Raw genomic sequence first — 12,933 nt, forward strand, 5'->3', positions numbered from 1 at the left:
AACAAGAATTACAGCGCAATTTTTATTTTATTTTATTATGTAGAGGTGCGCATAATATACAGGTACTGACGAGTCTGCTCAAAAGACTTCAGCACATGTGCTATGCTTGTCCTGGACCACAACAAAAACGAGCTAGCAGGTTCAATTTTAAGACGATGGGAAATTGTAAAAGAACAAGAAAGTTCTGTATTTTATTATAAGAATCCCGTTAGATTCATTCCTAGATGAGATGTAATTTCCTGGCACAGCACACATAGATACAAAGACAATTTTGTCACAATTTTCCCAGAAGCTACATAACCTACCTGTATGCCTTTGGACTGTGGGAGGAAACCAGAGCACCTGGAGAAAACCCACACAAACACGGGGAGAACATGCAAACTCCACACAGACAGCACCCTGGTCTAGAATTGAACCCAGGGCCCCAGCGCTGTGAGGCTGCAATACTAACCACTGTGTCATTGTGCTTCCCTCTGGTGCTAACTATGTTATGTGAATTCATACTTTCATATTCAGCCGGACACAACAGTGTCCTCTTGCTGTTAAAAAGGTTAATGACATAGAATGAATGTACTGGCTCTTTCCGGGCTATTTCACACCCTGCATCACAGCCTGTAGGAGTATCAACAACAACAAGACATGCTGCTCTAGTTTCAAACGAGAAAAAATAAAAATCTTGTGCAACCTTGTCTGTACAGATGGCTGTTACATAACTCCCAGCAGTGGGTTTGGAATTCAATCAAGTAGAAAATCATTATACAATATACAGTAGGTGTTTTTGATTAGGTGTGACTGCATTCATGTTTTTAAGAATTGATATTGTCTTTGGGTCCTACAACAAACCATTTATACAATAAGAAATCACAACATAATAAAACACAGCCTACAAACATGTGTTGTTCTTATGTCATCGGTAATATATTGGTCTTAGGAATTCTAAAAGAACTACAGGGCCTTGCAAAAGTATTCACCTGCTTTCACTGATGTCTCATTTGGTTGAATTCTAAATGATACGTGTGCTTTTTTTAAAGGGAATAATGTTAATCAAAACATGAATGCTCAAACGGAACACGTTTATGGGTGAAAGAAGCTAAATGGCAGCAAAAACCATAAAGAAAGATCCAAAAATAAAATACACATGTAAAATATAGTAGGTCTGTGATGGCTTTGGTATCAACTCAGATCTGTGGGCTTAATAGTCGTGTCACAAGAGTCTGGAGTCCTTGAGTATTTTATTTTCCTGTTGTCCCTCACCTTTGCAAAACATAAAAATGCCCACTTTCCCTTATCCCAGTTTATTCCCCACTTTAAATACCCAAATTTGAATGAATTTTGCCCCATCACAACTAATGAGTGCTCACTGACATATGTTGCAGTATATTTACAGAAATGTTTGTGAGCAATATACAATTAGAGTTTCATTTTCCAAAACAGAAAAGTTTCACAGAGAAGACTTTTGTGGATTGGATCCAAGGTGAGGTTACATTTTACTGGTGGGGTTTGTCTTGCACTGGATTGTTGTCCTAAAGAATGTGTGAAAAGGAAGTGCAAACACAAATTTGACTGTAATGAGCATGTCTACGAGATGTACACAGAACGTGCCTGAGAGGGCTGTAACCCATGAGCCCATAATTCTAATGTTTTATTTCTTTCAGACATATAAGAAAATCCAATAAAAATAACAGATTCAATATTAAGTCTCATGGGCTCACTTTGATGTTAATTAGTCAGCTTCCGCCTTTTTAAAACTAATAAAATCTCTTAAGTGAGAGCTTAAACTAGTTTGTTGTTGTAGTCTTCTTTGATTTCACTGACTCAAGGTCCCAGGTTAAAAAAAAAAAACATCTTGACTCACCCCAAAATCACATATGGTAGTTGAAAACCAATACTGGATAGCAGCTATCCATTTTCTACACACAGGAGCCCTCAAAACTCAACATTTTCTGTTGTTGAGATCCAATACATTTGGCTCATGGGGCAAGTCTTTCCCAAACTCAAAATGTAAAAAAAAAAATGATGACAATACCAACATGCGCCAAATCCTTCACAAATGCTACTACTTGCAATTGCTGGTAACTACATTATTGTTCTGTGCTTCATGCTTTGCACGTAGAAAAATCTGAAATGTGAATAACATTTCATAATATGTTCATATTGAAATCGGGATTCAGAAGAGTCTGTGCTTTAATTTACAGTACATGCGTCAATCAGACTGAAGCAGTTACATATACTGTACGTCTGGGGCTCAGCCAATGAAGCAGTAAGGAATCTGTTGGTGTTGGGAGATCAGAGACAGACTGTGGCAGATGTGTGGACTCAGTGCTGTGAACTCACTAGCTTACACCAGCTGGCTTTAAAATCAAGTAAACGTTGTGAGTTTGAAGCACAGTCTCTTGGGAAACCGTTTCGATTCAAAGTAATGTGTATTGATTAATGGACCCCATTACTACATTGTCACCTTGGAACACGGAAACAGGAATTACTATCCCAGAGCTCAATTTAACATCACCTTTTTTTATTTCCAACAGGTGCATTCTTTATCCCATACCTCATTTTCCTCTTTACCTGTGGTATCCCAGTGTTTTTTCTGGAGACATCGCTAGGACAGTATACGAGCGAGGGGGGCATAACGTGCTGGAGAAAGATCAGCCCGCTATTCGAAGGTAATGAAAGAAAATTTGTCTGATTTGTTCTTTCGTTGTGGAACTGCAAAATTCCCCAACGCAATTCCGAGACGTCCCCACTGCCCTGGGTGAGGATTGACAACGACACGCATGTTTGCTCTCAAAACCACCTGCTTCGTTTTTTTCACACTGCAAGACTGTACCGGCATGCTTTTTGTTTGACACAGAGGGCTGACTCACACATGCAGGGCTGCTCGGATGGGGTTGCTGTCCGTACATAGCTGTCAGCCCCTGATGGAGACCACTGGGAGATCTCAGCAAGTCTTTCTAGATTTCCAGTAGCACTCATGGAGCTATATGGCCAATCCTGCCTCCTAAGTAACTGCCTATGGTTCCATTTGAAGGATGTTTTTGGTATTGACTAGTTTAGTAGTAACTGTTGTCTTATTTCCCCAGGCACCCAGGATTACCATTACAAACAGATCTTTTGTGTACACTATATAAGAGGATCTCCAATGCTGATAATAACCTAGAATTGCTAAACGCCATATAAAACTGGCCTACATATTGGCTCCTGGTTGATCATCTTCTACAAATCTTTATGCTGCCAAAATCAATGAGGGGATTAGTTAGTGTTTAAGTTCCTTCAAGCAAACCTTGGTACTATTATCTCTTTTATTTCCTGGCTTCAGCAGTAACATTTCATGGACAGTGCAGTGGCACAGCTAAAATAAATATTAGCATTGCTTACTCATCACTAAACCAATGGGCAGACTAGATCTTACATCCCTATAGGTGGGACGAGAGCTTAATGCTTACAAAGTAACAGTAGTATATTTGAAAGGAGGCGAAAAGATGGGGGTAACTTTTAAGAGTTCTAGGCTGCCACAGCTAGAAATAAGTAGCTTCCTGTAGTGGATGAACGGATGAATATCACTTCTTGAGTACTGTATGTGGCATTTTAATCTTCCAAAATAAAGGGGCACTGTGAGTAGGAGAAAGGAAGGGAGTTAATGCTACTGTGATCACAGTTACAGGAGGGGATGGTGATTGAGAGGAATTCTTTTGGTGCCGATGACACTCTTCGGAGCTCGGCGTTGTGAATGGAATGGCTTAGCGGCAGCCTGGCACCCTCAGTCCCTGGCTCTTATCCAGACAGCTTTCGTCACCAGCTGGAAGGTCCCCAATGTGCTGGGCTGCAGAAATCACCACCAAAGCCTATACAGTAGCTTTGGAAATGAAGTGTGCAAAATATGAAGCAAGGCGTGGCTGGGAGGAAGAAAACGGGACACATTTCACATTACAGCGGGTTCTTCATTGACTCTGCTGGATAGGATGATGTGTTCAAATCTGGAATTTAAGTGTCTTTTATTTTTTTTAAGTTTCAGCCACTCTGTTACTTCCTATTGCCTTATATGTGTTGGCAATGTGTTTATTTAGGCTAAGAAAGAGGCACCAAGATTTCCACAGGCTACAAGAGCCTTAAAGCCATGTCAGCATTGATCAACGTGTTATATCCCTTTTTAAAGGAAAACAGCTCTGTGTTTTAGGCAGTAAATCATTAGCTTCAGCCAATCCCTTTTATACCTCCCAAATCACATCATACTCGTCCGAATGATTGCTTTAATTTGTATTTCCGCAGGTTGTTAGAGATGTTAAGAGCCGACTCACTTGACCTTTTTAATTGCATACAGTGCTTCAGCTGGAAACCTTTGACTCTATTTCGACTCTCAAAAAGCAAGGCCCAGATTAAAATAAAAAAACCCAACAACTTTTATTTAAAGCAGCCCAATCCAAAAATCACACGTCCAGTATGAGACAAGACAGAGGATGCTTTGTTTCATTTAACCTACGTTAAAGTCTTCATCAATGAGTTTCAATGTAGTTGCAACTGCACCCTCCCACTTTCTCCCATCCTCTATGAAATTGAATTTTGTGAATATTTCCTTACATTTATCACGTGCTTTTCATCCCGAAGGATCTCAAGGAACTTGACATACTGTGTGGCCAGCTGCCACATCACCTCAGAATTGGCTGCCCCACTGAAGCTCAGCAGGTGTGAGCCTGGCCAGTACCTGGATGGGAGACCTCCTGGGAAAAACTAAGGTTGCTGCTGGAAGAGGTGTTAGTGGGGCCAACAGGGGGCGCTCACCCTGTGGTCCATGTGGGTCCTAATGCCCCAGTATAGTGATGGGGACACTAGACTGTGAACAGGCGCCGTCCTTCGGATGAGACGTAAAACAGAGGTCCGGACTCTCTGTGGTCATTAAAAATCCCAGGGCGTTTCTCGAAAAGAGTAGGGGTGTAACCCCGGCGTCCTGGTAAAATTTTGCATTGGCCCTTACCAATCATGGCCTCCTAATAATCCCTATCTATGAATTGGTTTCATTACTCTGCTCTCCTCCCCACTGAGAGCTGATGTGTGGTGAGCGTTCTGGCGCGCTATGGCTGCCGTCGCATCATCCAGGTGGGGCTGCACATTGGTGGTGGTGGAGGGGAGTCCCCATTACCTGTAAAGCGCTTTGAGTGGAGTGTCCAGAAAAGCGCTATATAAGTGTAAGCAATTATTATTATTATTATTATTATTATTATTACCTGGATGGAAGACGTCCTGGAAAAAACTAAGGTTGCTCCTGGAAGAGGTGTTAGTGGGGCCAGCAGGGGGCGCTCACCCTGCGGTCTATATGGGACCTAGTGCCCCCGTATAGTAACGGAGACAAAAAAGGCGCTGTCCTTCAGATGAGATGTAAAACTAAGCTCCTGACTCTCTGTGGTCATTAAAAATCCCAGGGCGTTTCTTGAAAAGAGTAGAGGTGTAACCCTGGCATCCTGGCCCTTGGCCCTTACCAATTATGGCTTCCTAATAATTCTCATCTCTAAATTGGCTTCATTATGCTGTTCTCCTCCCCACTAATTCTACTCTTCCTCACTAATTCCTCCCCACTAATTCTATTCTACTCTTCCCCACGCTCACCACACATCAGCTCCAGAAATTAAATTGGAAATTCTGACTCAGAAACCAACACCACTTACAGGGGCAACCTGATATCCCTGAAGCAACCTTCCAGGGGCAACCTGATATCCCTGAAGCAACCTTCCAGGGGCAACCTGATATCCCTGAAGCAACCTTCCAGGAGCAACCTGATATCCCAGTCATGAGTAGCCCCATCCTTGCTTAGTTTCTGAGACCTGAAGAGATCAGGCTACAGGGTGGTACATAGTACTTGCCAATAAGACTGATCTTAGAATAAAAGAATCCACACCAGCAATGAAGCAATTAACCTCTTTTATGTCTTTTTAGTGTTTGTATCCAAAAATGGTTTGGCAATGGATTTCTATTGCCCAAAAATGTACAGTATAATATTGATCTGCCTATTTAACATTTACTAAGAATAAATGTGACAATGCTTCATTTACCCGGGGTTTAAAAAAAAATTGTATTACCTTTACGTGAACAGCCTTTGCTTTGCAATTGTACTGAGTTTCACGTGAGTTTCAGTTTTGCATCCTTAAGAAAATCACAAAGCTGTCACCTCTTGAGCCCCTTTGCAAAACTTTAATTTTCAGGTACTCTCTCTTTCTCACACTGTTCTCATCCACAGCACATTTTTGATTTAACAGAACAGTAATTCTACCTTGTGGAAATGAGTATACAAACAGCAGTTTAGATTGGAGCTTTTAAAGATCCAATTCCTTAATTGTAGGTAAAACTAAATGATAATGTTTTTTTTCTCTATTAGCCCTATACAATTTCTTGCACTAGGAATTTGTCTTTTCACATACCCTAGCTTTTCTCCATGAGACACAGACAAACAGACAGGGAAGCTTGGGGTCAGAGTGCAGGGTCAGCCATTGTACAGCACCCCTGGAGCAGTTGGGGTTAAGGGCCTTGCTCAGGGGCCCAACGGAGTAGGATTCCTCTGCCGGGTGCAGAATTTGAACCAGCAACCTTCCAGTCACAGGCACAGATCCTTAGCCACAGAGCCACCGCTCCACCCTTGAAAAGAGGTGACAAAGTCACCTCTTTTTGACAGTTATTCATTTTTTCCCTTTTCTTTCTATTTAAATGTCTGCAGAGCGCACTGGTTAGAAATTTGTAGTACGGCTATGCTGTATGTACCACAGTGGGTCTCCTCCTGTTTACAGCGCTGAACTCATGTTTTATACCACCGAGGCTCAGAGGTGTGAAGGAGATTAAAATAAAAAAAGAACGACTTGTTTTCCGTACTGATAGATTGTATCAAGTATTTACAGTACAACAAATAGATAACTTAGTTCAATTTATTAATGAAGCATCTTAATGACTGGTGTCTGTGCCAGTGCATTGCTTAGGTTTCATGCTTTTACCGTTTTTCTTTGCTATTTACCTGTTGGCTTTTGGGTTTGCTGTACATATTTATTTAAACGTTTTAATGTCTGTAGCTATTTCAAAGCCTTTCAGTGCCTCACCTTCACTTCAGTTCAATTTTTCACTCTTTGTTAAAGGTCATGCTGGCCTTCTGAGTCCCCCAGAATGTCTATGTTTCACCTCACATACGAATTTTTACTGTATTTAGTGTTTTGTTACTGTAGGTCTAGGTTCATGACCAATGGTTAACACCATATCGGCTGGTGACTATTATGTTTTGAAAGAAGTATACTAGTATGCAGTATTCAATCGAGTTTCTCTCCTTCCCTGCAGGTATTGGCTATGCTACACAAGTTATTGTAGCTCTTCTGAATTTCTATTACATCGTCGTACTGGCCTGGGGCATCTTCTACTTGTGTAATTCCTTCACATGGGATCTACCCTGGTCCTCCTGCAACAACACGTGGAATACAGGTAGACTTATATTTTTGGTGGTAGACCCCTGCAGCTTCTAATATTGGGAAGATTAGGGATTAAAATTCGAGAAACCCGTAGGCAGATTAAATAGGGCTTCTCAGTGGCAAGCAGTATGCAGTTGACTCAAAGAGCATAAAGTAGACCTTCCCTGATCAGAACAATCACTGAACATACCAAAGTGCTGCAATTCAATTATCCTCAAGCCATCCTCAGCTGGCAGCCCAGCCAGAATAGATGAGATATGGCTCTAATATTTCAAAACCTTGAATATACGACACACTCACTACAATACATTATCAAAGCTGTTTTTGCTCGTGTTACACAACTGATTAGACCTTGGTTCTTGCGAATTTCTCAACCTTATGGAACTCAAAATGTTAAAGTATTTCTTGGACCAACAAAACTGAATTTGGTGAATTAGGATTCAGCCTCTTTTTATCAAATAAATCAAAATAGATTTAGTTCAATTGAGATTTGTCCCCCCCCCCCCCCCCAAAAAAAAAAGAGAAATTGTAATTATTACTTAATCCATCTTCCAAATGGATAAGAATGGTATTTGTGCCCATCCAGATAATATATATTTAAGTAAAAGTAATGACAGTTTGGGTCTTGAGTTTGGAGTTTGGTCTCCTCAAGTTCACATGTGTTTTCTCCAGGTACTCTAGTTTCATACCATCTTATAAAGGTCTTATAAAGCTCTACTGTAGCTTAATAGGTATCTCTATAATGTCCCTACATGCTTGTGCTGTGTGTCACGCAATGGATAAGATCCCATCAATCCCTGCCTGGATCCAGGATGTAGTTCCTCTTTGTGTCCGTGTTTCTGCAGTAGGCTCCAGGTTGTCCATCCCTTACCTACTCTAAACATCATTTTCATAAGGGAAGGGGTGGTGAAGTATCAGAATGAATTTCTGTCATGAGTGCAACCACAGGAGACAGGAGTGGATTACAAATGCAATGGAATCCCTATACAGGGAGAGACACAAAGCTCACTGCACTGAGAGAGAATCGCCCTTTTCTGACCCACGGTTGTGTTCTGTTCCCAGAGACGTGTGTGGAGTTTCAGAGGCGAAATGAGTCATTCAACTCCACGGTTGCTGCTAACGCCACTTCCCCTGTCATCGAGTACTGGGAGTAAGTCCTGTGTTTCACTGTGTGTGTTTCTGAGAGGGTTTGTGTGTGTATTTCAGTCAGCTACTGTTCCTTGTGAGCAGGCACATAACTCAGGTTTCCTCTATGCACCAGATCTGTTTATAGGCTTTGGAATTGCTACTTGCCAATCTACAGTATGGAACACTATTGATGATTCTCTTCAATACACAGTAGGAGATACTGCTGTTGTACACTTGAGCACGGATCTTCACCAAAATTGTTTCAATCTAAAATACTACTGTATAAATCAGTACAAATACAAGTTGCTTTGGACGAAAGCATCGGCTAAATAAATTGATTTTCTGAACAATCCCTTTTTTCTGCAAAAGAGTTTTTATATCCTTAAAGTGTCCAAAAAAGTGCTGCAAATATGCAATAATTTGCATGCTTTGTTTCTCATCACCTCTTTTATCACCAGTATATCAAGAACCAAGAGAAACATATCACTCAAGTTATGGATGTTTGTTTTTTAGAAAACTAAAGCACACAATATCTGGATATTGATTAAATGTTTTGCCATCTTTCTTGATTAACTGGTAGATTGATTGCTCACGACTAACCGTGATAGACTTGAGTCATACTGACCAGGCTCACACCTGCTGAGCTTCAGTGGGTTGCCAGTTGTGAGTTGCAGGGTGATATGGCTTCTGGCATAGTAAGTTATATAGTAAGCTATCGGTGGGTTCAGTAGACTTCTTCCTTGCCAATCCAGGATCAAATCCTGCAATTTATTTCATGTGTGTAAACAACCCTAGTTTGGTGAATTTCATCGCTGCACCAAAATGACTTACAACTGTCACCAAGAGGCACCAGGGTAAAGATTTTACTAAATTCACTCTGACACTCCTATTACTAATCACAGCTGCTCAATGGAGGCAAGAAAATGGGAATGTTCTTCTGATTACAGAAGAAAGCAAATGTTTTTTTTTTACTTAAAGTCAAATAAAGGTCTCATGCAGGATAGTCATCACTTTGGTTGTCTTGTCTTCAATTTGCACTGTATTCTTTCTCCCTTTTGTATCTGTTCAAAGGAATCGGGTGCTGAGGATATCCTCAGGAATAGATCACATTGGCGTTCTTCACTGGGACCTTTCTCTGTGTCTTCTAGCAGCCTGGATCATCTGCTACTTCTGTATATGGAAAGGAGTCAAGTCCACAGGAAAGGTCAGTTCTAGCAATGACTCCAGCAAACTGCCCAGGTTCAGATTACAATCATTGAAATATGTCGGGCAAAAGGAGAATCTTTTTGCTTTTGATTCATTCACAAAGTTTCTGCTTTCCCTCTCTTTTCTACTTTTCAACGTGGAATTCACCTTCACTTGCTCCTTTGCAGCCAACACATGCAGACCCAGCTCCCCGCTCAGTATATGTTTGTGTTTCTTTTTTGTTCTTAGTGTTCATGGTTTCTGGCACACAATTCCAACAAAACAGCCTATCTGTCACTAGCTTTAATGCGTAACTGAGGTATATACCAATACAATCAGTCTGGAACAGAGATAATAATAATTCCTTACACTTATATAGCACTTTTTTGGACACGCCATTCAAAGTGCTTTATAGGTAATGGGGAATCCCACTACCACCACCAATGTGCAGCCCCCACCTGGATGATGCAATGGCAGCCATAGTGCACCAGTACACTCACCACACACAAGCTCTCAGTGGGGAGGAGAGCAGGTTGATGAAGCCAGATCATAGATGGGGATTATTAGGAGGCCATGATGGGAAATCTGGCCAGGTCACCGGGGTTAACACTTCTACTCTTTTCAAGAAACACCATGGGATTTTTAATGACCACAGAGAGTCAGGACCTTGGTTTTACATCTCATCTTAAGAACGGCACCTGTTTTACAGTGTAGTGTCCCCGTCACTATACTGGGACATTAGGACCCACATAGACAGCAGGGTGTGCACCCCCTACTGGCCCAACTAACAACTCTTCCAGCTTCAACCTTAGTTTTTCCCAGGAGGTCTCCCATTCAGGTATTGACCAGGCTCACGCCTGCTGAGCTTCAGTGGGGCTGCCAGTCATGAGTTGCAAGGAGATATGGCTGCTGGATGGAAGATGAATGGAAGAGACGAGACAGGAGCAGATCTCATCTCAACCTGTAATGTATGCGCTGTCCTCCAGGTGGTGTACTTCACTGCTACCTTTCCCTACTTCATGCTGATCATCCTCCTGATTCGAGGTGTGACTCTGCCCGGGGCTGCTGAGGGAATCAAGTTCTACCTTTACCCAGACCTTGGACGTCTGGCTGACCCTCAGGTGAGGACCGCTTTCCCTCATTGTGCAAACTGTTTCCACGCTTGACAGCAAAAGCATCTCGTGTTGTCATTTATGTCATGTAAAAAAAATGGTTCTGACAAGGAAAGAGTGGATATCAGCTCTGTAAAGGCAACTGCAGCTTGGGTTGCTGCCGGAATTGGAATAAACTGCTCCAGTGACGTGGTTGTCCTGTTTCTTTTTCATGGAGAAAGGCTCTTAGATTCCTGTCTCGGCTTTGGGCAGATGTGACCCAGCGAGGGGGCTAGCTTTTCAAATATGTGCTCTTTCTCTTTCGTCTCTGTGGTCCCAGTGTTTTGCTCAGTGGTAAAGGTCTTCCTAGCGCAAGACCTGGCTGTGAGATTCATTGTGTGGCCAGCTGGGACAGATTGACCAGGTCCATCTGTAACTCTGCCTGGCAGCCCACAGGGGAGGAAGGTCCCACAGTGTAGAAAAATATTGTTTCCATCGGGGGCCAATTGACTGACTGACTCCCACATCTCCCTGGTGTTTCAGTCGTTTATTTTCACTGCTATCGCTTTCAGTTCAGTGTATCTTAGAGCAAATAAATGCCCCCTCTGTTACTCCTAGGAAGGCACATTCTTTTGAAGAAGAGAAAGTTGTGTTTTTGTTTACCTGATATGTATTAAAAACAAAATACCAAAGGGTTATGCCCCCTTTCTTCCTGCTTTCTAATATTTTGAAATAAAGCTATTCCATCTATCTTCTGCTTCTTTCAATTCAGTGTCGTGGAGACTATCCCAGCAAGCAACGAGCGCAAGGCAGGATACACCCTGGACGGGACGCCAGTCCATCTCAAGGCACACACAGAGAGAGACATAGATATGCACACACTAACACCTAGGGCCACTTTTCCCAGAAGCCAATTCATTATATACTTATGGACTTATGGACTATGTGAGGTAAACTATGTGACCACATGGAGAACATATATAACACGCCAGGTCTAGAATTGAACCCAGGGCCGCTAACCACTGCACCGCCATGCCACCCAGAGAGATAAACAATAGCTAATTCATAATGCTGTTTCATTTAAGACACCATAGTCCTGAAAGTTGCTCTTTGAAAATGATCTATCTTCAGCCCACCCACATATATCGTATTGTGTGGGAGCCTGTTCTTGCTGCCAGTCTTCTTGATAATATGGTCATACCCATTGCTGAATCAATGGCCAATTGAGTTAATCTTCACCTGAAGAAGACCAAACAGCTGAAACACATTACTTCTTTCTCCTTTTCAGTGTGGAACCTTTTTCAGTGAACACTTGCTGAGGCAGTTACCCATTCACACCTCTGTCCATTAGAGTCATGTCAGCTCTGGGGCTGGTCTGATTAAATACCTTAAGGGCTATAGTAAATTAGTATGAAAAGTCAATGCATTTTCTCTTTATAAAAAGGCAACCAGCATGGGTGAATTACGTTTCCTGTGGTAAAAAAATAATGGACAAAATTGCTTTAGACTCCCCAGCTCAAAACAACATAATCACTGACCCTTTCTGGGAGGAGACCAGACATGTCCTGGTATCGTTACCCTTGTAGCAATTCAAAACACAAGTGCTGAAAAGAACATTTTTAATTTTCCTTGTCCTCTACCTTAAAACTGAAGGAAAACACTGGGAAAAGCTTAATGTATAATGTTTCCAACAGCTGGTCGGTGCCGATCACTTTTCAGGATAACCGTATGGAAGCACTGAGTTCTCTTTTGGTGCTCGTCTTTTTCACACACGTTGGCTTTTGGAAGGTTTGAAGAACGGTGGGCAAACAGGAGTGTATGAAAGAGTTTTGAATGGAGTGACTTGACTTTTGTTGTTGTTGGATATGCTGGTGGAAGAGACACTGCTTTTGGAGAAGACTGAGTGGAATTACTGTGCTGTATACAGTATGTCACAGAGTGGAATTATTTAGACGTGTAGATGAGATGAAAATTGTACTGAAATGGCAAAGTCCTTTCATTGTATGCTCACACATACCTCAGCTTTGTCATATCTGGTGTTTGGGTTGGCCAAGAGAGAGGCCCTCTCTAATTCTTTCATTGTGGTGTAGGCTGAG

The 12,933-nt window shown here is 41.9% G+C and overlaps 1 protein-coding gene across 4 annotated transcripts in view; it reads left to right on the forward strand.

Moving 5' to 3' along the window:
* The window catches only part of slc6a13 (solute carrier family 6 member 13), a 47,867-nt gene that overhangs the window by 12,406 nt on the left and 22,528 nt on the right, over positions 1-12,933 (forward strand). For all 4 annotated transcript variants that reach the window (XM_015353286.2, XM_006633819.3, XM_015353287.2 and 1 more), the window contains 5 exons: positions 2,529-2,663; positions 7,306-7,446; positions 8,496-8,583; positions 9,633-9,765; positions 10,733-10,867. In XM_015353286.2, coding sequence (XP_015208772.1) covers positions 2,529-2,663; positions 7,306-7,446; positions 8,496-8,583; positions 9,633-9,765; positions 10,733-10,867 — 632 coding nt within the window. The remainder of the gene's footprint in view (positions 1-2,528; positions 2,664-7,305; positions 7,447-8,495; positions 8,584-9,632; positions 9,766-10,732; positions 10,868-12,933) is intronic.

This window comes from Lepisosteus oculatus, chromosome 7, assembly GCF_040954835.1.
Source record: "Lepisosteus oculatus isolate fLepOcu1 chromosome 7, fLepOcu1.hap2, whole genome shotgun sequence".
Taxonomy (NCBI): domain Eukaryota; kingdom Metazoa; phylum Chordata; class Actinopteri; order Semionotiformes; family Lepisosteidae; genus Lepisosteus; species Lepisosteus oculatus.